Raw genomic sequence first — 24,095 nt, forward strand, 5'->3', positions numbered from 1 at the left:
CGCCAAGTGTGACCGTTACCCGACGGCGCTTACCGAGGTTCCGGCTCTTCCGGCTCAAATTTGAGATATGGACTCCCCACAATGTATTCAAAAGCTGCAATTCAACCCGATACAGATCAAGAATAGTCTGTAGCACTCAGTGGAACATGAACTTAGTGAGGGGAGGCACGAATCGGAACAAGACTTTCGCCAGACTAGCTTACGTAAGCTGATCGGGCCTCGGCAACAGCCACCTCAAACGGAAATCGAACTGTGGCCTTCCGGCGTACCATACCAGAGTGGCTTACGTAAGCAGATCGGGCCTCGGTAGCGGCCGTACCATGGCCGTATCACTGATTTTGAACTGTGGCCTTCCGGCCGACCTTAAGTAGGGCAGACAATAGGATACGTCCAAAGCCGAAAGCATGAACACACGGCCACGGTGCGATATGGTCCACCGAGAGGAATGCTCGCTTCATTCGGTTTGGACGGCGAGGAGGGATCGCGTGATCGTGTTTGGATCGTGTTCAATAGGCCGCGCCGGCGCGCCCTGTTCCAGCTCGAACGCTTACCGTGACGGCTCGCAGAAATGAACACAACTTAAACCCCGTTACTCCTATGCCTTGCTAGAATGCTCGAAACTTGAACGTAACATTCAAGATGCACGGGGATGCTGTGAGTCGATAACGAGCGTGTCATCCCACCGATACTACATGCTGAATTCACCCAGTGTCTGATAGGACGCACATAGGCCGCCAACCACAGAAGGCGCCTGCGAGCTGTCTGCAAACTTCTATGCCAGTGAAGGACTTGTGGCATGTCAGCGGGATGTTATCGGCCGACTTATCCACGCGCAGAGAAGGTGAGTGGACCGTGACTCAAGTACTCACGACGCACTGTCTGGCCGTATCATATAGTAATCTACTCGACTGAATGTTTCCCATCGCAGCTCCCTCCACTCTCGCGGGCGCACAACTGATGCGTATCTATCTCTCCCCGCTCTCAACTTCAGCTTGCACCCCTCTCTGAGCTAGATGACTTCAGTATAGTCGATGTCAAAGCTGCTTCCACTTCTCATGTCGGTCTGTCCTTCAGCCACAGAATTCCTGTCGCTCACCGCTTGACCAGATCCGTCACGGTTGTCTCGTGCTACCCTGCGTAAGCGTTCGCATACTGTCGCCGTAATGTGTACACCAAACGCACCCCGAGGAACGCATGCGCGCCATCTGGGTCTCCCAGACTCAGCCAAACACGATGACTCCGCAAACGATGGACACGTCCCCGAGCCTCATAGCCCCTTGCCAGTAACCCTTTCTGATCGCATTCCAACCGAAATTTTTGAAGCCGTCATTGACCATATGGACTTCGAGTCACTGCCTACTGCGGCATTGGTCAGTTGGGCCTGGCTGCCCCGTGCCGTCCTGAACCTCTATCGTACTGTTCGACTCTGGTCACGCAAGGCATTTAACTCGTTGGCGGACCAGTCACGCACGTCGCTTCACGTCAAGCAGATGCTCTCCACTGCGCGCGAACTAGTCATCGAGCGCCGCCAACCTTCAGTGCGGCCCAGTTACTTCCTGGACTCCCTACCTCTTGTCTTGGCCCACGCGCTACCCTCTCTGCGAGTACTCGATATCCGCCAGCCACTGCGTGCGCACGCTATCATGCACCCATCTTTCTATCAGGCCCTCCCTCTGTTCACGCAGCTCACGTCGTTGCACTTGCATGGTGTCCGGATGCGCAATATCGCCCAGCTGCAACGTATCATCCACGCATTCCCGCGCTTGGACGAACTCGTCTTGAACGAGGTAAAATTGATGCAAGCTTCGTATACCAGCTACGCATCTCAATACCTCAAAAACACCCTTGCCGAAACCAATCCCGGCATCCATCTGAAACGGCTTGCAATCATCGCTCCATCAGGTGATACTGGATGCACCGAGGCCTGTGAATCCATAGTTGACTGGCTTACAAGCTCAGCACTTGGTGCCTCTCCCCGTCATCTGATTACCGACATCTGGTTCATGATGTGGCGCGGTACAGGTCCACGATCTGCGTACGAGCAGCTCCATCGGCTCCTCAGAGAAAGTGGACAGTCTCTAGAGATGTTCTTCGCCGGACCACCTCTGACTTATCTGGGTGCGACACTTCTCTGGTCCATGAAGTTACTCGTTCGCTGATGCTGCGACACTTCACATGCTCACAGCTCAAGATGTGGCCGATCTCCGACAACCGTCCCCGCACGCGAACGTGCACCTCGAAACCCTAACGCTGCCTCGCACCCGCCCACTTGCGCTTCGTGGCACGGTCCTCGTCCGGAATTTGCACTTCGAGAAGCGCGTCGCCGTGCGGTTCACACTCGACAACTGGCAAACCACCAGCGAGGTTCTGTGTAGACACATCCTGAACCTAGCAAGCCTGCCGTCGCTAGCCACCCAGAAATCATGCACGGTAGATCTAACCGCGGAGAATATGGATGGGCAGACAAAGGCGGGTGAGGGAAAAGGGAGTTGGGATCGTTTCGGGTAGGTCGCGGGATGTCGTCTTCCTCCGTAAGCTTTCTCATGTGTGTTTTCCTCCGCAGCTTCACGATTCAGTTGGACTACGACCACCGGTTGGCCGACCACGCGCTCTACCTCGTCGTGAGTTACGCATCTGGGACAGCCGAGTGGTGGGACAACGACGACGGGCAGAATTACAAGATCCGCTTTTGCCGCGCCTTCGTCGCCACCGCTCAATCTCAATAACGCGGGCGTTGTCAGGACGGGATTGGCAGCTTTGGCACGGCAATTGTGTAGCAGCGGACGTTCAGCACGCCGGCTCGACGCCGATAACGAGCGAACAGCATGCCGCCTACGCGGAGAGCCTACTGGCATTTTCGCTGGCAAGTGTACACCGGGTTCGTCAAGGACGATCGCGCAGCCGAGTCCGAGCTTCGACAACCCGTCGACGGTTCCGGTGAAGATGGCGTGTGAGACAAGAGGGAGCGCACCTGAAGGCAGGGTTTCATCCCAAGGACATCAAGCCTCAGCAAGGCGGCGTCGAGGATAAATGTGATACGCAGACATTGTAGAAGCAGAACACGAGGTGACCAATGCTACAGATGGAGGATAGGGGAGTGGACATGTGGATGAGAGGAGAGGAGGTGTAACAATCGTCACCTAGGTCATCACTTGCGACTCTGACGAGCATTGGGGACAGCTTGGCTTGAAAGACACTTTCGCTGTCATGCATGTTCTGTTGTGCTTGAGAACACGGCTTCGAATGTGCGCCGCTTCGCGGAAGATACGACATTTGTCGGAGCAAGAAGATGCAGTCTGAAAGAATTCGATAGCACGTCCCCGACGTGAAGCAGTCCATCAGATTACAAAATAAAGTCGTACAAGACGTACAAGACGGACACCGACGGAAAGCCTTTTCATTCCGCAACAGTTCAGTAACAGACGAATCCTCCCGGCGTGTGTATGTGTGTGTGAACCACCGGCTCTGCCCCTCCGAGTAGCATGAAGAAGAAGCTTGACAAAGTCGAGCACTAAGACGTCCAGTTCTTATCCGCCCTGTAATGGCACAGACCAGCCGTAGGATCTGAGGCGAGGTCTGCAATTTGACTGAAGGTGCGTTGAAGAAGAGGCGGACGCCGCGTTGCGCACCTAAGTACGTGCATAATGCGCACGTGACACACTGCGGCATCTTCCGAGATAACCATATTTGGATTTTATACTGAACGTCTGTCAATGGCTCACTAGCAGACTACGTTCATGTCCCTTCGCCACAATTCATTTCACCGCAAAAGCAAACGCATTATCTGTCTTCTAAGAGTATAGGCTAGTCTGAATACCATCGGCTGTTGACCATCCTTGGCGTTGCAAGCTCGGACCTCTTCGAGGATCACGGCAACGTGGTATAACAGGGTCACGCCCGAGTCGCCGATTCACACTATTCTCGTCGTTTGCTAATGATCCATTATATGTGTATGCTAGGCTGATGCGTTAAGCAAGGCGAAGAGGAGATATGCATGACTTCGACGCGGACGTCGCGTGTAACCGACACGCATTGATTCTCTGACAGTCCGTCATTCGGGTTCCTTTGGCCAGTCGCCACGTACCACAATTTCCACTCCCTGACGCATTTCTGCATCGCTACAATCTAGTCGTCGATTGATTCACACGACCTGCGCTTACGCGTCAAAGACGACGCAACGATGTCCCGCCGCGTTCAGCCAACCACTGCGTATCAGGCTCGGCCCTCAGTAACTATATCCAGGTGAAAACCACGACATCTTGGAACACGACGATCTCTGCCCAATCTCTGCCTCATGTATTCGCCCTTCCATAAATTCGGTCCGGTATCCTGCACCCATTACGCTCGACCAACGCTTCTTAGCGGACGCAGAAATAAACATACCACGTCTATTCCGCCGGGACAACCTCCGAGCCGCCGATCGTCTATGTTTGTAGCTCACATGCGGAGGTCCTCTTCTATCAATCTCGTAGATCCCTCGAAGATCCTGGACGTGGCCGCGGTGGAAGAGTCCGAAGATAAGCCTCAGTGCAGAACGGGGATCTGCGCGTCTCGTGCGTGCCAGTCGAGACCGATGGTACTTATTACCGGCGAATGACGAAGGCTCGAGACTGACGACACGATCATCTCGGCGCCATCGCGGAGGATCATACCTCTTAGGACAGAAGAAGCCTCTGATTGGTGCGTGGTGCTTGTATACGATGCACTTTGCCTTTCTGTGCCATGTTTTACCCTCCCGAAGTGAGCCTCGATGCGCGTCAACCAGGATGTTTCACGGTCTACAGCAGAGGGCTGTTAAACGTCACCGACGGACGGACAAACGACATCTGCGCTGAACCATCGTCGCAATCTCGCGACGTATAGCACCATCACACTCGAGTATCACCCCAGGTCCCCAAGGTATTCAGCATTCGTCAGACGTGTGAAGAACACGGGAGGTAGTACAGGCGGTGCGCATGGCCGTTTTAGCAGTCTACCTACCGGTGGGATTAATGTTAAGAGTGATTGTCAACTGTCGCGTATACGACACGCCATTTGAGCATGCGCAGCGAGTCGCATAGCGCTCAGGCCATCACGTAGTACCTCGCCCTCGCATACAAGGATCCTGCACTGTCAGAAGCCGTAGGTATGACATTTCTCTTTGCATTCTACATATGTACAGTTCTACTCGTAAAGACAGGACGTCAAGGGACACATGCCGAATTTGCTACTATTTTACAAAGAGGTTCATTGCGACGCAGACGCAGCGAAGGTGAAGGTGATGGCGGTGGCATAAGTAGTGGGTTTTCGACAGTATAAATACCGCATGACGCGAGACAGACGAGGATCATCTGGCTGAATAAAACGAGCAATAAAGAAACACTGCTTGGTAAATGCGATGAAGAGAGATGATGCGAGTGCTATGAAGTCCATTCGTGAAGCGGTATGCGGGCGTAGACGTTTTGTTGGTGCTAGGTACGGAGACGACAATGAGATGATCGCATAACATGAGGCGTTGTCCTGCATTGAACTTGGATGACGAGTCGTATACGATACGATGCTTGATGATGCGAGATATGCTTGTTGAGTCGTATGATGCTGTACTGAGATCGATATGTTTTCCGGGTTTTCAAGGCTTTGGGACATGTCGGTGTCGGCACGAGTCAGAGATTGCTGCAGATGCGAACTGGGCGGTACGAAGACAGGCTCTAACGACCGTCGACCTCAATAGCCATAATATGCGCGCTGCCATTAATCGTCAGCATGAATTTTAATGATCACGCGAACCGGACTGACCATGCGATCGAAGAGCCAGATGACCTTAGAACCAGTCTTGCAGCCACGAAGTGTGACAATATGCCCACGAATTGACTCATAGAGCAGGGCGCGCTGGTCTTTATCCGCCTGTCGCCTTCTCGTCAGCTTACGCCATGCCCTTTCTGTGAGCGCACGTACGTTGGGCAACACGCTCGCGATCAGCTGGCTTCCAGTGACCGACAGTGCCAAGTCGACAATTATGGCTCGGCGTCCGCTGCGGCAGAGACGAATGTTCATGAATGCATCAGATCTTCAGTAGGATGTGTGCTCACCCCTTGGCCGCCTCGCACATGCGCTTAATGATCTTATCCAGAGTCTCCTTTCCGCCCTCTTTGAGAGCCTTCGTGACGGACTTCACACCCTGTTCGTTTGTTGCATATTCAAGAAGACCAGTCAAAAGATGATCAAGGGCCATGTCCTTGTGCTTCTTCGATCCGTGCTCAAGTACTGGCCGCGTATAAGCGCAGGATTGGAAGGACATGGTCAAACTCACTGTGTTGAACGCAATACGATCCCCATTGACTCTTCGTGACCTCTGCGAATATCGCGGAGCCCTGATTGAGCAGTTCGTCTACAATGCCATCCTTTGCGGCCTCCTCGAGATTCTCAAAGGCATGCTACGACAACATTCATTACTTTTCAAGACGGTACGTGGGAAATACCCTACCTGGACGACGAGGGAGCCAGTCTCATGGCACGCGAGGGCCGCCCATCTTCCCTTGAGAGACCTGTTAACGCTGAGGGAAGATCGATGTCAGCGAACATCACGCACATATGGATAAGATTCACATACTACGCAAAGATCGGAGGAGCCGGAGGCGTCCATGTCAGCTCCATGATCTATGGGTATATGTCAGTCTACGTGTTACATGCAAACGCTATGCACGCACCTTGCTCCAAACATGAGATGCATGCTTGTTCACTAGCGTCTGAGCGGGGTCACCGAGGAGCAGCTCAGAGACGATGAGCAGTCTGACGTCCTCTTCGCAGTCCAGGGCCTTCTGCAGGACATGACAACCGTAGCAATTGGTCGCCAGTTCGACGACACGGCCCCTGGGCAAATGGTCAGTCATCTGCAGCGGGGATCAAGGGAGCCGGCGTACCTCATACAAGCAACAATCTGACGGCGCTCATCGGGTGGAGCAGTCGCCTCCAAGCACCTCTGGACGGCCCAATTCCCGAACCTGATGTCGCAAAGTTGTTAGTACGACCGCTTAGCATATATGCGGGCGTCTTACCGGTGAGCCATCATCTCAAAGCCCTTGGAACATATGGCGTCCACAATCTTGGCTCGTTCAGGGGCGTCAGCGACCTTGAGCTTCTGCTGAAGGAAGATGGAAGCTTGTTGGTCCGACGACTTGATGATGCGATCAACAAAGAGATGGTAAGGTGGCGAAGAGGACGGATGAAGCAAGGACAAGAAGTTGATGGGCTGTGGCGAGACAACGTCAGCGCGAGGGAATCATCCAAATATACGACAAAGGCGTACTTCATGAGCATGGGACTTGCTACTACCATGGCTCGACTGAGACGAACGAAGGGTCGATTCAGGCGCGGCGAAGCTAGCCGCAGCAAAATCGACCATCGACCTGTCCTCCGTTTGCACCCATCCAGACGCCGCGCGTAGACGAGGCTGCTGAGACCATGGCTGCTGCTGAGCCTGAGCCGACTCGAGGCGGTGATGCGTAGACTGAGGATAGGCACCCTGCAGGAAGGACTGAGAAGAACGGATCGGCGAAGGGACTTCTGGGAGAGGCTCGAGGAAAGGGAACGCGCTCGCGTCCCGCTGATGCGCGGGCGCGAAGCTAGTCCTAGGCAAGACCTGAGGCTCCCTATATATTTCGTTCTGCCTCGGCGGCGGCCCCGTCTCAAAGAGACGATCACCCTGATAACCGTTGAAGACACCGAGACCGAACTGGCTGCCGTCCGCCTTGACATCGAACGTTTTCGTAGCAGGAGAATCAGACGGGGTAAGAAGAGCAGTATTGGAAATGGGAGATAGATCAGGGGACGCCTGCGACGACTGCTGAGTCTCCCCGAAGGAGGTGACTAGTGTAGGACCGGGAGCGGGCGAGTTGAGGTTCAAGGTACGGAAAAGCTGTTCGACATGCTGCTCAAGTCGTCAGAACTGACTATATGCGCGCATATATGCGTGGTTTGGGACGCTTACGACTTGTTCCAGAGTCGGAGACCCTTTCTTGCGGCCGTCGCCTATGGCTCCGACGTTTTTACGCGTGCGAGCGTCCGAACCAGGAGGTCCGAACAAGTCCTCGCAGGTGCTGGGGAATGAGCTCGTCCGACGAGGGTCCGGACGAACGGGGTGGCCGTCGCCGTCGACACGGGTGAACGAGTCGATGGCCTTCGACCAGGCGGTTTCGGAGGGCTGCGGCTGAGGAGCCCAGATGGAGGCGTAGATGCCGCGACCAGGGTCACCGCGGGTAGGGAGCGGCATGTCGTAGAAAGGATCGAAGTTCCTGGCGGCGGCAGGCTGGTCCATGTCGGCGAGAGGGTGATGGATGATGGGGGAGAGAGATGAAGAAGGAAGGGGCGGATGGGTCGAGTTGAACACGGCGCAGGTTTATAAGTGGCGGGTGGCGGGATGACAAGCTGTGGCTGGTCGCGACATGGGGACGAACCTGGATGACCCGTCTATGGCAGCTGCTTCGCCATAGACGGACGTGGACGGACCCAGATGTGTGACGGATCGGGGAGGCGCCACCTTAGACCGCCACGCGTCTATCATCGAAGCCCTCCTGCGTTGTCACCCCGCGAACGACGAAGACGCGGATCCCTTCCATGCGCACGCCAAGACGCGCCTTTGTGGCGCACTGGCAAGCCCCGCCGGCCGCGTCCGTTGTTCGCATCCTGCACGCTTGGGCGCACTCGTGCCGTACATACATGCAGCCTTCACTTATTCAAGGCGTGCGAGGTACGTTCATCAGGACGCGCAGACGGCGGCGGGGCAGCGCGGCGGGCCTGACACCTGCCAGACACCGCGCGACGCAGACTGACAGTTGCCTGAATGCGGCCAAATTGTGCACCACCGGCTCACGTGGAGTGGCGAGCTGCCCTGCGGGGCCGCGTCGTCGACGCCGAAGGCGTCGTGGCGGCGAGGGCGGTGTTCCCGTCGACTGCCCCTCAACGAGAAGGCCAGACTGAGGCGCACGTCTCTCGACGCCCCGTACGTGAAGCACCAGAAAAACGAAACAGAATTACGTCAGAACATGGAAGCCCCCAGAGGATTGATCTGCACCTACCGTTTGAAGGACGAGCTCGCACGACTTCTGTTCTGGGACATCGTGCAGCGTGAACGGGCTCGCAGAAGAGTCAGGAAGCCAGTCCGTGTGATGGCTGTCACACCCAGCCATATTGCCATGTGAAGACCTAGTGATGTAGCTCGGATTAGTGCAGCGCATATCCGTAACTGGATCAATTCACAAAACATCAGGCTACTCACCTGCGCTCGTCGCACGTCCCATACGAGGACGGACGTATGATATATTGCCCAGACCTACTGATAGCGAGCTAAGAATGTTTCGGCGCAGATCAAATTAGTCAATGTGAATGGAACGCATTAGACGCATTGAAACAGAAACAGCAGTGAAGTGGTATCTCTCCAGATCACTATCGATGCACACCGCACAGAACACATTCACGTGGGGTCAACGCTGTCGCATTAGTGACATTGTACATTGCTAGTGATGACTTCTCTGCCGTACTCATACATCCCAACCACCAAACCAGAGAGCTACAATGTGGGGTAACCAAGAATGAGCAGCACATGCATAGCACAAACGACATCGAAAGCAAACACGCGCACTATGATCCATCTTCCAGTACCCAAGAGAACCTACTCGCCCCCGCCCGCGAGCTCTAGAATCAGCCGACACGCGACGTCCATAAACACGAACGGCGAGACGACTTCGTCCTCCTTGATGTTGATCTCCTTCAGGGAGCGACTGGACTCGAGCGACGCCGTGTCGCTCAGGGTCAGGTCCGGATGCGCCATGTCGAACTTGCCCGCGCCGGGCTCGTTCGACGCCGTGTACATCTTCTTGTGGTGGAAGTCGACAAGGTAATTGATTGAGTCGACCATATACAGCTGGAGATTCATCAAGACCTGTAACGCCACGCCACAAAGTATCAACGTCAGCAAGCCCGTACGCACGCCACACACGAGCCGAACAGCGCCCGGCCCGCCGGGAAATGAATGCGACACGTACCACAACGTCCTGGACTCTCGCCCGAGTCTCGATGAAGTATATCGACGACGCCGCACGCAGATCGACGTAGTGCGGCGAGTCCAGCTCTCTATTTCGCTCGATGTGCGCTTTCTGCGCGCCCCGCCGCACCCCGCCGAGCCCGCCGAGGTCCTTCTTTGACTTCCACTCCATCCCGAGGGTCTTCAGCGTCCGGTAGATCTCGAGCATCACCTCCATTGGCGGGCTCCTGCTTCGGATGCCGAAGTGCCACTTCGTCCGATGCTGCTTCTTCTCCTTGATGGGCTGCCGCTTGGCGGAAGCGTAGGATGCGAGGTGGTGTTGTTCGGGAAGCTGATCGGGCAGCGAAGAGTTGAGCACGGCAAAGTTGTTAACCTCTGCTTCTTGCGGTGTAGAGAAGTCGAGTCCGTCATCTAAATCGTCTTCGTCGTAGCCACCGAATTCGTTCTCAAATGGGTTTTCTTCGAGATCGGCCGGGCCGGGCGAGAGCGCGTTTGGTGACAGCAAGTTTCGTGGCTGAGTATAATCGTCAGTGTGCCGTAAGATTAGTTCGGCTGAGCAGTAATATCTTACGTCCATGGCAACCAATTGTGCGTCCCTCTCCTGCTCCTCGAACTCAGCTACTGCACCGAAGCCCATCAGATGCCGTCCGTGGAATACTGACAGATAGGCTCACGATCTCTTCCGAGTCTTCTTTTATCCCTCAGCAGCATGTATGCGACCTTCACCGCATTGCCTTGCGGGCCGTCGTCCCTCCTCAGCGACTCCCACACATCCTCCTTATCTACACCCTCCATCCTTGTCGTGAGTTCATCTACAACATCCTCTTCAATCCTCCCGAGACCATCGATGATTTCAAAGTCATATGCCTTTGACGGCGGAGTGACGAGGGACGCCAGTGTCGGCAGGACAGTCGGCTTCGGAGGGAGGGGCTGGAGGTAGCGTGGGAGGTCGGTTGTGAAGAAAGGATGTTGGAGGATCTCGGGGACGGTGATCCGCTTGACAGGATCGACTGCGAGCATCCGCGAGATGAGATCCTGTGCGTCGGGGGATAAGTAGTGGGGCATGGTGTAGACACCCTCTGCATAGAACAAACGTCAGTACAGCAAATAGGATACCAAGGATGGATACCACTCACGGCTGATTTTGGTGAACAACGACTGCACGTCCTCGTCCTCGAATGGTAGCCGTCCGCAAAGCATGACATACAGAATCACACCGCAGCTCCACACGTCGATCTCAGGCCCCGTATACAAGCCTCCGCGGATGACCTCGGGCGCAGCGTAGTTCGGGCTCCCGCAGCTCGTCTTGAGGAAGTCGCCGTCCTTGATCTCGTTCGACAGCCCGAAGTCGGCGATCTTGACGTTCTGGTCCGCGTCCAGCAGCACGTTCTCGGGCTTGAGGTCGCGGTGAACAATCTTTAGCCGGTGCGAGTACTCGATGCCGGAGATGATCTGCTGGAAGAAGCGCCGCGCTTTGGATTCGGGCATCCGCCCGTGCTCGACGATGTAGTTGAAGAGCTCGCCGCCGGCGTACTCGAGAACGATGATGATGTCGGTGGCCGTTGAGATGACCTCGTATCTACCATGTGAGGTGCGTCAGCAACGAGATCTAGTACATGAATGCGAATACGCGTTCAAGAGACGAGGTGTGAAGCGAACCGAAGGTGAACGTGCCGATGTCAGACAAGCAACCTGGACAATGGAGCCAGGGACTTCAGGTATCAATAGAGAGACCGACGGGTATGCTGCGGTCGCACACCGGTGACCTTCGCGCCTCACATCTTCGACCCTCTCGATCCCCACACTAAAATTCCGACGTCTGCGCCACCCGATGGCCTTGCGCAAAGGATGACAACGCTTCCATTGTCCCTGTCACATTGAATTGGGCTAGTGACTTACAGCTTGATAATGTGTGGATGCCGAAGCATCCTCATGTACTCGACCTCGCGCTGGACGCGATTCTTGGTCTTGGTCGCCGCAATGACCTGCTTAGAGATATACTTCATAGCAACCTTGTGCCCGGTGATGGTATGCACAGCCACTAGTACCATCTATTCAGTCTTAACGTCGGGGATGACACTCGAGCGGTACTCACTTTTGACCTTCCCAAACGTCCCCTCCGCAATCTCCTCGACGACCGTGTACTCACCCAGCTTCGAGGCCGGGTACGCGTGTGAAAACGGTTCTGCCATGGCGAGACAGCAGCAGTGTTGGCGGGCGCGACAGTGGCCGACTAAGTGAGGAGACACGACTGCGGGGTAAGCTTAATGAGCAGCAGGAGGTGGCGGGAGCCCTTGCGAGCCGTTGTATTAGTCATCATGACCCCGCGGGTGCCCTAAACAGGAAGGCGTCGGCCGCGTGCTACTCAACGCCCGCTCCATTGTGTTCATCCGTCATGCTAGGCTCGTTCCCAGCTCGTTCTGGCGAAATTAGAGGAGTGCACAAAAGGGGACAAGCGCCTCTAAGGACTGGCTTGCGAGTCTACCGTCATGCGACTCATGTCCATCCTGTCGAATTGGGCGAACATCAGCGGTGCGTCTGTAACAAGCTATCATGTCTCTTTCTATGCGCCCTATGCCCAAGATTTCAATTTCAAATAGCCCGGACTCATGACCTCTCTTCGCCTTGAAGTGTTCATCGGAGAGCACCCAGCCTCGCCGTCACTAGCATCTGCTTTGACGACCTTTCCCAGTCGATTGCATGTCGTCGCACAGCCTGCAGTCTACAAATAAACCGCGTCACATCTAAGGGCAGTGTCATATCTGTCAATCGCACTTCTCAACTGCCAGTGCCATGTCGCGCACTGCCGGGTCCCGGTCATAGCGGTTGAAGCGCTCTCGCCGCGAACCGATCAGGTCGGCGGACCTATGGCTTATAAGGCTCCGTGCGTTGTTATCTCCTGTTGCTATTTTCGATCTCTCGTTCATTCTCAACCACTACTCTGCACTGGCAGGTGCATCGCCGATCTCCGCAGCCGACAAACTTCAGTATTGTACGCAAGCCTACACTCCTCATTTGTGCATTACTCATCTGTTCATGCTGTTGTAGCATGGCTGGCATTCCAGCAAGTCTTCTCGACTTGAACGACGATGTTCTCGTCACCCTTGCGTCTTACCTTGATTCGACATCCGCCCTCCGACTCTCGTGGACTTCCATCGGGAAAAGCCCCATTTTAGAATGCGCCGAATTGTCGAAGTAGTATACAGAATGTCTAGTAATAATCACCATTCGACTGTTCCATATATTCCGGGGAATTCGCTACCCCCTTGTGGGCATGCAAGACAATGGAACGAGAATGAGAACTCATTACATGTATCTGTCTTGTATTCTGCGATACAATCTGAGGAATTGCGTGCATTATTACTCGTTCCTTGGAGTCGTGCTAGCCGTGCATCACACCAAGCATTTTAGGAACATTAATAGATTGATGTGAAGTACTGTACTAGGTAGTCCATAAAGAGCGATTACGAGCTGACAAAGAGTACGAAGCTCTAGTATTAACAGGCCAGACTATACAGCTAGCTACTCCGAGTCATCCAGTATCTGGCTCCAGTCAAAATCATCCTGCTCGCCTGACGCCGACGGTGGGTATACTATGGCCAGTACTGAATGAAGGCCATTAGCTAAGACACAACAGTGGAGCGAGGTTATGAAACATCACGCGTTACAGTTGTGAAGATCACGTACTTGTCGTGTCACTGCATCCACTCGTGTTGCGCCGCTGCTCACATCCACCGCCCCCTCAGGCTGTCGCGGCATCAACCATCCCGCCCGTGTCATGCCACCTACCCTACACAGCTGCCTTGGTGGCAGCCCGCCGTTCGATCATTAGTGTGCCCGTGTACGAATTGCAACATCGCCGCCCGCTCCACATGACGTCCTTGTCGCGCAAAGGAAGATGGGACACAGTACGGACATTGACTTGTCCGCTGTATGCCAGTGAACGAGTGCCTAATTGAGAGTCGTGTGAGCGCAGGCGAAGGTGCACAATATCCCCGGACACATACCCCCACAAAGCAGCCAGAAGGTCCATCGACCGCACTCAATGAAGTCTAAACCCTTGTCAGAGGACTTCTCGTGGATGCGAAGCGTAATCGCGAGGCGCGCAGGCTTACCGAAGGCAGCATGTTGCGTTGTATCATGGCCCTCATAGGAATGGTAGACCGTGTCACTGTGGAGAGAGAATACACGTCACAGAGGCAGGTGTGTAAGGTGAACAGTTCGCGGAGCATGAAGTAAAACACTCACAAGTAGCGGATGACTACATGCATGGATGTCGGCGGATCATACGACGCGATGGAGATGTGTTGCGAGGCTTTGTGGCAGGTAGTAGTGGTGAACTGATCCAGCGGAGGGACAAAGTCGTCGCGGGTGGCCAACGGAGGGCATCGGATTGAAGTGGGAGCGGGAGCTGTCCGCAGAGATTGGATAGCGCGAAGGGGTTAAGCAGCCGACGGCATGCAGGTGTTCAACGTTCAACGTCAACGTTCAACGTTCAGCGGCGGGCGAAGAGCGACGAGCACGACGACTGTGACAAGGCAGCAGGAAAAGAGGGGGTGACTACGAGTAAGCGCCTGTTTCGGAAATTGCCGATGCGGGCCGAGCGAGTCGCGAAGTCCATCTTTCCTTACTGGCAACCTCCTTGTAGCTGTTCGAAGTCCTCCTCTCCCGTCCTCTCATATCCGGGCGGCCACTCAATGCGTCCGCGTCAAGTCGCACCGCCATTCAAGCCTCAAGCCGCCAGAGCCGCGTGAACACCAACCAGCCGCGCCACGTACGTGTCCTCTAGTCGCCCGACCCCCGCCGATGCGACGAACAAGGATCGCCCCGCCTGTGCCTGCGTGCAGCGCAACAACAGACGGGCGTTGGTCGACGCGATCCGCGAGGCTTCAAGCTTCAAGCCCGTGTCAGTCACGGCAACCTGGACGTCGAAGGCTCGAAGCGCTGCAGGCCGGTGAGACGCGCCAGTGGACGCAGCGTAGCGCGGTCCACTATGTCGACGTCCTCGGACAAAGGATAAGCTGCCGAGATGGGTGAAGGAGAGTGCATAAGGCACCGGTGAGTCCTTCTCATTGATTCTCGCCTGCTTTAAATGCTCGCCCGTCCGCCCAGCCACTCGATATCTCATACACTCGCTTTCCTGCCCATATACTCGCCCACCTGCTCGCCCGCCATCTTCTTGCTCACTGTCTACTTGGTTCAGGGCCACCTCCTTCCCTGTGTGCGCATCGCGTGCGCGTCCCCTCCGCCGACGCGCTCCTGCCTGCACGCCGGCCCAGCATCGACTAGCCCTCGTCTCGCGGCCCTGCACCTGTGCCTGCGCTGCGCCCCCGTCACTCGTCTAACACGCGCCGACGCTCAATTGACTGCGATGGCTCTGCTCGACTGCAACGGGCCCCCTTGTCTCGACCCGCAGGCGCGTCCCATGCGCCCGCCGCCCGCATCACGAGCCTCCGCTCCTGCTCCCAGTGAACACGGTGGCCCTTTCCCTCCGCCTCTCTCACGCACGGATTTCCGCTCGACGGGTCGAGCTGTGTTGCTTTCAAGTCCTCAAGCCTGCGCCACCATCCAGTCCTCAAGTCAGCCCTGAGATTATACAACGTGCACAACATACCCAGAAAGCCCAGCTCGCACGGCAATGGCGAGCACACAACTTGAAGGCAAACGTCCAGAGCGCCGGGCTAGTTCCACCCCTCGGCAGACTTCGACGGTGAGGGCGGCGAGGGTGGGAGTCCATTCCCAGTGCTGTACCATCCACTTTGCGTAGCAGCATAGCAAATGTAGATAGTACATCCCCGTTTGCGCAGTGTAGCTCTCGGACATGAGCGTGCCACTCACCTGCGCACGGCCCATGTACTCAAATCGTAGTCACGTAACTGTGATGTAACTTAGCAGTAGTGAGCATTTAATGAAACGATATCTGGACGTGTGCTACATGATTACGCGAGTGACTGGTAGAACGATATGTACAGCATAGTCTCTATCTCAATTACATTCAGGACCCCCATAGTTACTGCAAATTACTGTCGTAGAGACTCTGTTACTGAATTCGTATGCTGTTCAAGCCTGTTCAATCTAACATTGGTAACTGAGTGAGAATGCTTTCACGTTACTACGATTCCTCGTATTCCGCGAACATTATACATATTGGTGCGAATTCCGGAAAAGGGGTTTTCCTGATGCCCTATCCAATCACTTGAACGTGCACTCCTACCCACAGGCACTCATACATATCCTTGGGACTTCTATCGGAAGGATTTCTACGTCACTCCGTTATGTCTCCCTGGACATCAGTCCCAAAGGAGAGTCTCCTTGGAGATACGACTTCCTCGATCCAGAGCACACCGCGGTCGAAACACATCATGAGTTACACTGGTGGCGGTTGGAAGGCCAAGGTCCCGCGCGAGTTGCGAGAGTGCTTGATCCGATCCAGGGAGAACGGATCGCTGCATATCTTCGGTCGGTCCGATATAATTGCAGCGTAGAGTTCGATGGTGCGTCTGTAGCCGGATCCAACCACTAATTACTCTGACGCTTGGCTTGCAGAACGCGATGTTCCGAATCTTCGGTCTGACGCGGATGGCTTGGACCCAGGGAATCCATGAGCCTGTGGGTTCACGTTTTGTACGAGGATTATCGCTTTGCGTTGCTTTACAAAAAAAAAACACTTGATGCATGTACACGCATGCCTATCTATATCTAACTCCAACGGAGAGCAAAAGGCTGTCGATGAGAGAAGATGTTGCGAAGAAACCTACGCCGAGTGGCTCCAGCCTTGACGAAGAGAAGTCTCAGGTGTGTACTACTCGTGACACTTTTGTACAAGGTAGTACTCAAGCGACACTGAATTGGTATGTGTAATCCGCTACGTATGAATATATGCATTTCCTGGCGATTCCTGACTTGAGATCACTACTTAACTTCGCTGACTCCTTGCAATAGCAAAGAACTTTGGCCTCGGAGTACGCCTATGTGGTCAATGTGCCTCGATCATCGAGCTCGCGGCCTGCTTGCGATCATGTACAACGCTCGTTCAATGTGCTCACCGAATACATCTGTGGATAGTCAACAACAACATCTGTATTATTGACCCTGGGTCTTTGACATTCGTGTTGGCATTACAGGGTGTCCATTATGATACATCGCAGGCTTCAGAATTAGTAAGATAGGGCTCATGCACAAGCATCCAATGTTACGTAATGAAGTGTGACAGAACAGTGTAGAATCAATGACAATTCAATGTTCACTTTGTGCAAAAATCAGTTCGCACAATGTTGTTTGGATTTGTGTTCATCACGGAACTGTGCCAAGGATATTTCGATTGAGGATTGTTTGCGAATTGCATTAGCTTTCTCGTCCGTGCATCAGAGGCCATACCGTACTAGGAAAGCGAGTAATGGGATTGATGGACATTAGCGCCCGTGTACGACAGGTGGCCGCCGCTGGCTCGTCTCGCAACGCGATCTTGCAATGCAACGCGCGACGCGACCTGACGCGACGCTTATGATGCGTTATGACTCGCTGCACCCACCATAATGCCGAAAGGTCGCCTCGGTAACTCAGAACCTCGGTCCTCGGAGACCATGCCCACATCCCCAGGGGGAAGCGACAATGGCTTCAAGTGAATGCGAGCGGGTAGCAGAGTTTAATGAGAATGAGGATGTGAGTACATACTGTAGATTCTATTTTACACTTGAGGATTGCTTACCATCGTTTCGTGGGCCAGTGTCCGATGATGCTGAGGCCTCAGGCCTCGGGTGATAGCCAGCGGCCACGGTTCGAGCCACGAATGTCCCGCCGATTACGCATACGGCTCGCCCGCACCCGTTTTTTTGCCCGCGCAACGCGCCCATTTGCTCGCCCGCGCCCATTGATAACTTGTCCACGCCCTGTCACTGCTCACTTGCTCCTGGGACCTGTTCACTTGCCTGCACCTATCCACTCGCTCGCACCCATTCTCTTGCTTGCACCTATTCTGTTGCCTTCACCAGTTCTCTTGCCCGTGCCCGTTCTCTCACCCTTGCCCTCCGACTGTGATGGGCCGCCTGACACAGCGAGTCCGGCGAGTCATTCCGAGTCCGGACACTGCTACGACACTTCGATATAGTACTATATATACCACTCATCCTCATCGAGGGAAAGCTATTCTACTGTACATGTTCTTGTATCAACACCGTTGTAGACCTTACTGGTATGCAGATATCTGTACACCTAGCCCATAATGCACAGTCGATCCCCGACCGAATCTGGCCACCCCGGGCGCCTGGATAACCCCCTGTGGCGGAGGTTATCCGTACCTGTAACGCTCCTGTCACAGGCTGTCACATTGGATGCCTTTGCGTGAGCCCTATCTTAGCGCAGGCGCAGCACCGTGACATGGGAGCGTCCACAATGTGACGAGTGTTACACCGCAACAGGCTGGTGTGAGTCCCGGGCCTCCGATAAGCCACTTATCGTATGCTCTCGAACCACTCTGCATACATCGCAGACGAAGTAACTTGCCCGTAGCTGGTGCGTTGTCTGTCGATTTGGTTGTATCTCACTTCTCATATTACTACCGACTAGCAGTGTTTCAAGTGTCCTTTTATAGTAACGCGGCACGGCTACTTCGTGCCAACGACTGCAATCCATGCCGCTCCGGTGACTGTCGGTTCTGTTCAACCGTTCACGGCCGGCTGCCCGTGTCATTCTAGGGGTACGACACCGCTGTGCAGACCTCGCGTAGAGAGGGGAGGCTGATCAGTATGTGAAAACGGCTGTAGAGGAGTGCGAACACCACTCACCGTTCGAGACTTCGCACACCTCTGCCGTCAAGAACGTCTGCCTCATTCTCTATTCCTTCTATGGCTCTCGTCGTTCGCCTTCACTTTTTCGACAGTACGGGTAGCCTGTAACGCTTGCCTCTGTGATCTACCAGACATTCGCGTGTATATCTGGGGTTGGTCACGTAGCTCGTTTGTCATTTGGTTATGACAGTGCAGCCGTCCGCCAGTGTTCCACAATTGCGTTTCTGAACGCAGTGACAGGCTCGCTGCTCGTGATCGCAAAAGAGGAGCAGCAGCTTCAACTACGACCCAATGCCAATCTTGCTGTACGTACATGAGTGTGCATTAAGGATGTTATGGCGTGCTGCTCAGTTGACCCGCGCGCCACTGGCACCGTGTGGCTACGTCCTGGCCGTACAAACCATTCGAAAAGAGGTTCTGCTTCATGATCCGTGCGTCGAAGAAGCGTTGATTTACGCCGCAGTCGTCTGGTACGATCTTCCTAGTGAGTCTCGTCATACGAGCATTGAAGGCCCTCTGTTCGGCGCTGGCAATGCACCTTCAAGTCATCTGGATGTCTCCGTTACTGTCCACCTGTGCTCTTGTTCCAGTACAATCGGGGGCTGATACAACGCTAAGAATGAACGTGCCAGGAGCCATGGGTGGCATGCGAATTGTTCAGGAGGTTGCAGCGCACTACAGTGCGATGAGTGCGCTGAGCATAGTGAGTCGGGGACAACGCACCAGACGACGAATCAAACCAGATTAGAGTCAGCTTGAATGGCGCTGGTCTTCAATTTGAAGAGAGATCGTCGTTAATAGCGAGCAGTGATACTTTGGTATTACATAGACATTTACTCTCAGTCGGAATGGGCCGACGAAGGGAGCGCAGGACTGGGGCGACCGACACTCGTCGACGGTCTAGTCACTCGCCGTATGCTTGGGGTAATCCGGCCGGCCGCCCTAATGTTGACGTCGTGCAATTTGCGATGGACCGTAGAGCATGTGGAACAACCCCAAGACATAAAAAGAACATGGCGAAGGGCACTCGGATATGCCGAGAACATCACGATATGAGTTCAAGGAATTTCATTTGGGATCAGGTTCACAGTCTCAATACAAGCAAACAGGAGTCGCTACGAAGATTGTCTGCACACGTCATGTGCCTATACAATGCAAAGAACGCAGTGGCTCACCGAGAATGTATGTCCCAAAACTACGAGCTCAGCAAGAAGAAAGGCCAAGAGGGCAGGAGCTGAGCTCAACTCTACTGAGACGAGGCGAATCCGACTTCTGTGGTCCATGCGACTTCATGACGAAGCCGAGTGGCAGAAGAGCCGAACCGCGTCCATCTTCCACGACCGTAACAGGCACATCACATAGAGAAGTGTGAAGGGCCTTGACTTGGTACGTGGGGTCTTGAGCGGCGCGAAGCATGCGTGCTGGCGTGCGATAGACGGTGCGTGGAGACGTGGCCAAACGCCTGGCTTACGGTAGCCGACGGTAGCCGATGAACGGCGGCGAACAGACAGGGAATATGACGCATGAGGCATCGTGCTCAGGGTGTGTTCGTCAGAATTGCGCTGTCGCTGGTAGGTTGACTTGGCAGACGCGAGAGTCCGGCGTCATCGTAGTATTGGAGATGGGCTCGTGAGTTCACCGGGCCGCGGGCGGCATAGTCGCGTAAAGTCTTCGCAATTGCATTGATGAGCCATGTTGGAGATGTGAATACAACGGGAGACGGGATGCTGTATGAAGCAGTCGGGGAAGAGAAGACGGGACGAAAGGCGCGCTCGCGAAGATTTTGTGAGGGCGCTGTTGCTGAGTCAGCTTTCTCACGACGGCCCAGATGCCTCACGCGGGAGCGTTGACGGTCCGGTGCATTCAAAGTTACGCCCAGGCTATCCCAACGCTATTCGAATTCGCGTTCATGTCCCCTGGCCCAACAACTTGGTAGCCAGTCTTGCTAGACACCGTTTCTCACCCTGCTCTCGGAGAACCCGTACCCTTGGACTTCGAGAAATTGCCGACTGCCGACAGGTCTCATGCTCCGTTAAGTCAAGACGCATTACGGAAGTAATGCTTCGCTGAACCGATCCTGGTCTGGCCCGTGGCCGTCTCTTGCATCGGTGGACCACGCGTATTGCCCCATCATTCGAATACTCCAATGCCTGCATGAGGTAAGAGTCTTCGTCGTGTTCGACGAGTTCCTGGCAGTCGGGAACGGTAGTCTGAAGGTGCGTCCATGACATCCCGCCGTCTTGCATGCAGCACCGTATCATTCACATATCAGAACACACGAGAAGTTCTGCAGGCATATGTGCTAGTCGGGTGTTCCCGTTCAGAAGCTCTCCTTCGCAGAAAGGCTGTGTCTCCACTCCGACCGCTCGCGGACCTGGTGAGTGCGTGAGTGTGGTAGAACGTTTAACGTCTTAACTTACATTGACTGCCTCTACGTAATGCGGCACCACTATCGACGGAGCAGAGCACAGCCATTGGCATCGCAGTTGGCGGGGAGGCTAGTGCCGCAAGCTGCTTGGTGCAGGCGGACATGCAGTTTCGGCATGCTGACCTGTTTTTCCAAACGGAGCCCAGGAAGTCGGGAGACGATGGCTCACAGTCGTGAGTACTGTAAGTCACAGTAAGTTCGCTGACATAGAAGATCAGGTCGTCTGCCAATGTCCCTGACAGTCCAATTCCTGTTGTGGTTGATGTCGGAACATGCATTACGCCGTTACCATGTCCAGTACAATTTTCTACCAGTTACCCTGGCTGCGGCACGAGGATCGCCGTTCCAACTTCAGGTGCCACTTTGGAACGGCGACTACACCACTTCTTTCCCATCTCGCTTGTACACCCTCCCACCCTTCATCACAAAAAGAATAGCGCTACTGTCCACGGCATTCTCGAAGTCTTTCTCCAAGTCCCCGCTCGTCGCAATGATATCCGCCGCGAACCCTCTTTCAACCGCGCCGAACGGGACCTCGTTGTCGCCAACCAGCCGTACGTCCTCCGAAAGTGATTTCACTCCCGCCAGGCGGTCGGTCCCCTCCTCCCCCTCCCACGCCATGCTCCGTATACAATGCCAACCGTTGAGCGTCCCCCACCGGAGAACTTTGCGCCAGTCCGCGCCTAGCTGCACCATTAGCTTCATCTCCAGTGCGTTCTCTCCGTGATTGAACACGCCCGTGTCTCCGCCGCAGGCGATGTCCTCAACTCCGCGGTCCAGCGCATGTTTGAAGACACGCTTGCAGTGCTCCCACTTCGCGGGAGACGCCTTGGACATGGAATAGTACGCAGCCAGGGTCGGCACCCAGTACGTCTTGATGCCCGGCATGTCGCCCCTGTAAACCCGCAGATGTTTGGCGTCCGGCCTGTCGAACAACATGTCGTAGCCGTGTTCCACTGTGTGAAAGCCAGGCCCGCTTGCTATCGCGGTGCCGTTCATATTCCAATGGGCCGAATGGGCGGCCACCTTGACGCCGAGTTGGTGAGCCGTAGCGACAATAGCATCTAGCTCCCTTCTGTTGAAGGTGGCGATGTCCGCCTGCGCTGCCGGCGTAGAAACATCGACCATCCGCGAGCGTGGACGGTAGTCTGATCTCCGCGAAGATGGTATAATGTATCAATGGCCGTTGCCGACATAAAAATAGGAATAAAATCGGATATTTACCGGCATAGACCTGCAACAAGCGATCAACACTCAGGAGACGAAGATGCCGGCATGAGCACAGCGAGGCACTGCACCTTGATCCAGTCTGCACCTCCGCCGATTTGTCTCCTTACCGCCTTAATGCACTCGACTTCGCCGTCGACCACCTCGGCTCCCGTGACACCCTCTACGCCGTCCCGATTGAAATGCGTCTTGTTCTTCGGGCCTGTACAGGCATTTGGTGAGCTTTTTCCTATAGCGGAAGCAGACCAATCGAGCAGACCGTAAGTGTTTGTGGTCGTCAACGCCCGGTTTGAGCAAAAATAGCGTGGCCCCGGGATCATTGGGCTGGGGCCAGACATGAGCCTGCGCAGCTGGATGTCCGCGTCGTCCATCCCTTCCGTACCGAGGTCTCTGTATGCAACCGACGAGTGAACAGGAGCTCCGAAGGGGCCCATAATGCGACATACCGCACTGCAGTGTAGCCTGCCATCAAGGTTCGCCGTGCGTGCAGCGTCGCGCGGACGATCCGCTCGGGTGCGCTCTGCTTCGTCACCTGGTCCTCCCAGGACACTTCCGAGTATGCATGCAGAAAGACTGGAGACGCACGCAGTCAACTATCTATCACGCGTGCGAAGCGACTCTGAGACGTACGGTGTATATGCGCGTCCACGAACCCGGGCAACACGGTCGCCTCCCTGAGGTCGACCACCGCCGGGTCCGCGAAATCCACGCTCGCCTCGTCCGCAGCGTCGTACGTCTCCACGTCAAGCACGAGGCCCGACTCCGCCGACGTTGTGATCACCCGCCTCGGGAGCAGCTCGAGAGTGTACGGATCGTAGAGCTTTCCAGCGTATATCTTCATGGTGTGTTCAAGTCCTCGAGCTCTGGGTCTGCTGGCGGTGGGTTGCTCACTCTGCTGTGTGGCAGGTGGGCGTATGTGCATCGTTCGAGGGTGGGCGGAGGCAAGAGAGCGTGCATGCTGATAAGGCCAGAGTTCGTGTGCTCGCGCCCTGGATGAGCCTGAGACTCAGGAGAGCCCCATGCTCGCCGAGGCAGATACGGGCGACGTCGCGGCAGGCAGCGGCAGGACGCGGTCACGTGGACAATATTGTCGACGCGCCTCGGGCACTCATGGACGCGTCTGTCACTGTGTGGACATTGACTCTTCTATCTGCATGTCAAGGTCGATTACATGGTATCATTCCAAGCCTGCACAGACAGTATGTGACCAAGTTGGACAGTTCGTCCCGTATATTACGCGTGAAGGATCCAGGAGAGACTAGTGATACACGAAACTTGAAGCGACTACGAAACCAAGAGACCAGCACGAAGCCAGACACGGCGGGGCGCGGCAGTCCGGCCATACAACGAAACAATATGAAGTATAGCTGGACCAACACTGCACCACCGTTGGAAATCAAATGGCGCGCATCATCGCGGGTGATGTATGAAACGCCGCCAAGTGCGAGCGTCATGAACGCGATGTATGAAAGGTATCAGAACGCAAGAGGAAATGAAATGGAATGGGTATGCGAGTGGGACGTGCTGTACTAGTACGATGTCCGCCCGTCGTCCGTCTTGTAAGTACGTCTAGTAGATGCAATGCATACATAAGTAAGGTGCCATATATGTCATACGTCGTCAAGATGAGAGGGGG

The 24,095-nt window shown here is 54.9% G+C and overlaps 6 protein-coding genes across 6 annotated transcripts; 3 read left to right on the forward strand and 3 right to left on the reverse strand.

Annotated features, from left to right (window-relative positions):
- Positions 1 to 2,081: 2,081 nt before the first annotated feature.
- On the forward strand, positions 2,082 to 2,866 carry C8Q71DRAFT_363893 (putative phosphatase regulatory subunit). The gene is made up of 2 exons (XM_047918094.1): positions 2,082 to 2,504; positions 2,564 to 2,866. Exons 1-2 carry the CDS (start codon positions 2,176 to 2,178, stop codon positions 2,724 to 2,726), a joined length of 492 nt encoding a protein of 163 aa, XP_047773726.1. The 5' UTR covers positions 2,082 to 2,175; the 3' UTR covers positions 2,727 to 2,866.
- Positions 2,867 to 5,595: 2,729 nt separating this feature from the next.
- On the reverse strand, positions 5,596 to 8,497 carry C8Q71DRAFT_363914 (ARM repeat-containing protein). The gene is made up of 12 exons (XM_047918095.1): positions 7,967 to 8,497; positions 7,286 to 7,906; positions 7,035 to 7,228; positions 6,900 to 6,980; positions 6,687 to 6,849; positions 6,590 to 6,636; positions 6,464 to 6,533; positions 6,290 to 6,413; positions 6,069 to 6,243; positions 5,935 to 6,010; positions 5,776 to 5,883; positions 5,596 to 5,724 (listed from the first exon to the last, which is right to left on the reverse strand). Exons 1-12 carry the CDS (start codon positions 8,291 to 8,293, stop codon positions 5,704 to 5,706), a joined length of 2,007 nt encoding a protein of 668 aa, XP_047773727.1. The 5' UTR covers positions 8,294 to 8,497; the 3' UTR covers positions 5,596 to 5,703.
- A 950-nt stretch (positions 8,498 to 9,447) lies between these two features.
- C8Q71DRAFT_785660 (snf 1) lies at positions 9,448 to 12,291 on the reverse strand. The gene is made up of 7 exons (XM_047925086.1): positions 12,114 to 12,291; positions 11,918 to 12,059; positions 11,155 to 11,597; positions 10,693 to 11,097; positions 10,590 to 10,639; positions 10,020 to 10,532; positions 9,448 to 9,916 (listed from the first exon to the last, which is right to left on the reverse strand). The coding sequence occupies exons 1-7, from the start codon at positions 12,208 to 12,210 to the stop codon at positions 9,647 to 9,649; spliced, it is 1,920 nt and encodes a 639-aa protein (XP_047773728.1). The 5' UTR covers positions 12,211 to 12,291; the 3' UTR covers positions 9,448 to 9,646.
- A 97-nt stretch (positions 12,292 to 12,388) lies between these two features.
- On the forward strand, positions 12,389 to 13,363 carry C8Q71DRAFT_785663 (uncharacterized protein). The gene is made up of 2 exons (XM_047925087.1): positions 12,389 to 13,010; positions 13,067 to 13,363. Exons 1-2 carry the CDS (start codon positions 12,886 to 12,888, stop codon positions 13,215 to 13,217), a joined length of 276 nt encoding a protein of 91 aa, XP_047773729.1. The 5' UTR covers positions 12,389 to 12,885; the 3' UTR covers positions 13,218 to 13,363.
- A 1,518-nt stretch (positions 13,364 to 14,881) lies between these two features.
- On the forward strand, positions 14,882 to 15,950 carry C8Q71DRAFT_785676 (uncharacterized protein). The gene is made up of 2 exons (XM_047925088.1): positions 14,882 to 15,574; positions 15,633 to 15,950. The coding sequence occupies exons 1-2, from the start codon at positions 15,111 to 15,113 to the stop codon at positions 15,730 to 15,732; spliced, it is 564 nt and encodes a 187-aa protein (XP_047773730.1). The 5' UTR covers positions 14,882 to 15,110; the 3' UTR covers positions 15,733 to 15,950.
- A 5,196-nt stretch (positions 15,951 to 21,146) lies between these two features.
- Positions 21,147 to 23,677, reverse strand: C8Q71DRAFT_785711 (uncharacterized protein). The gene is made up of 8 exons (XM_047925089.1): positions 23,090 to 23,677; positions 22,906 to 23,032; positions 22,719 to 22,849; positions 22,531 to 22,661; positions 22,457 to 22,466; positions 21,453 to 22,380; positions 21,225 to 21,407; positions 21,147 to 21,169 (listed from the first exon to the last, which is right to left on the reverse strand). The coding sequence occupies exons 1-6, from the start codon at positions 23,379 to 23,381 to the stop codon at positions 21,608 to 21,610; spliced, it is 1,464 nt and encodes a 487-aa protein (XP_047773731.1). The 5' UTR covers positions 23,382 to 23,677; the 3' UTR covers positions 21,147 to 21,169; positions 21,225 to 21,407; positions 21,453 to 21,607.
- Positions 23,678 to 24,095: the final 418 nt, after the last annotated feature.

The sequence above is a fragment of the Rhodofomes roseus genome (genome assembly GCF_022264815.1).
Source record: "Rhodofomes roseus strain CIRM-BRFM 1785 chromosome Unknown C8Q71scaffold_31, whole genome shotgun sequence".
Taxonomy (NCBI): Eukaryota; Fungi; Basidiomycota; class Agaricomycetes; order Polyporales; family Fomitopsidaceae; genus Rhodofomes; species Rhodofomes roseus.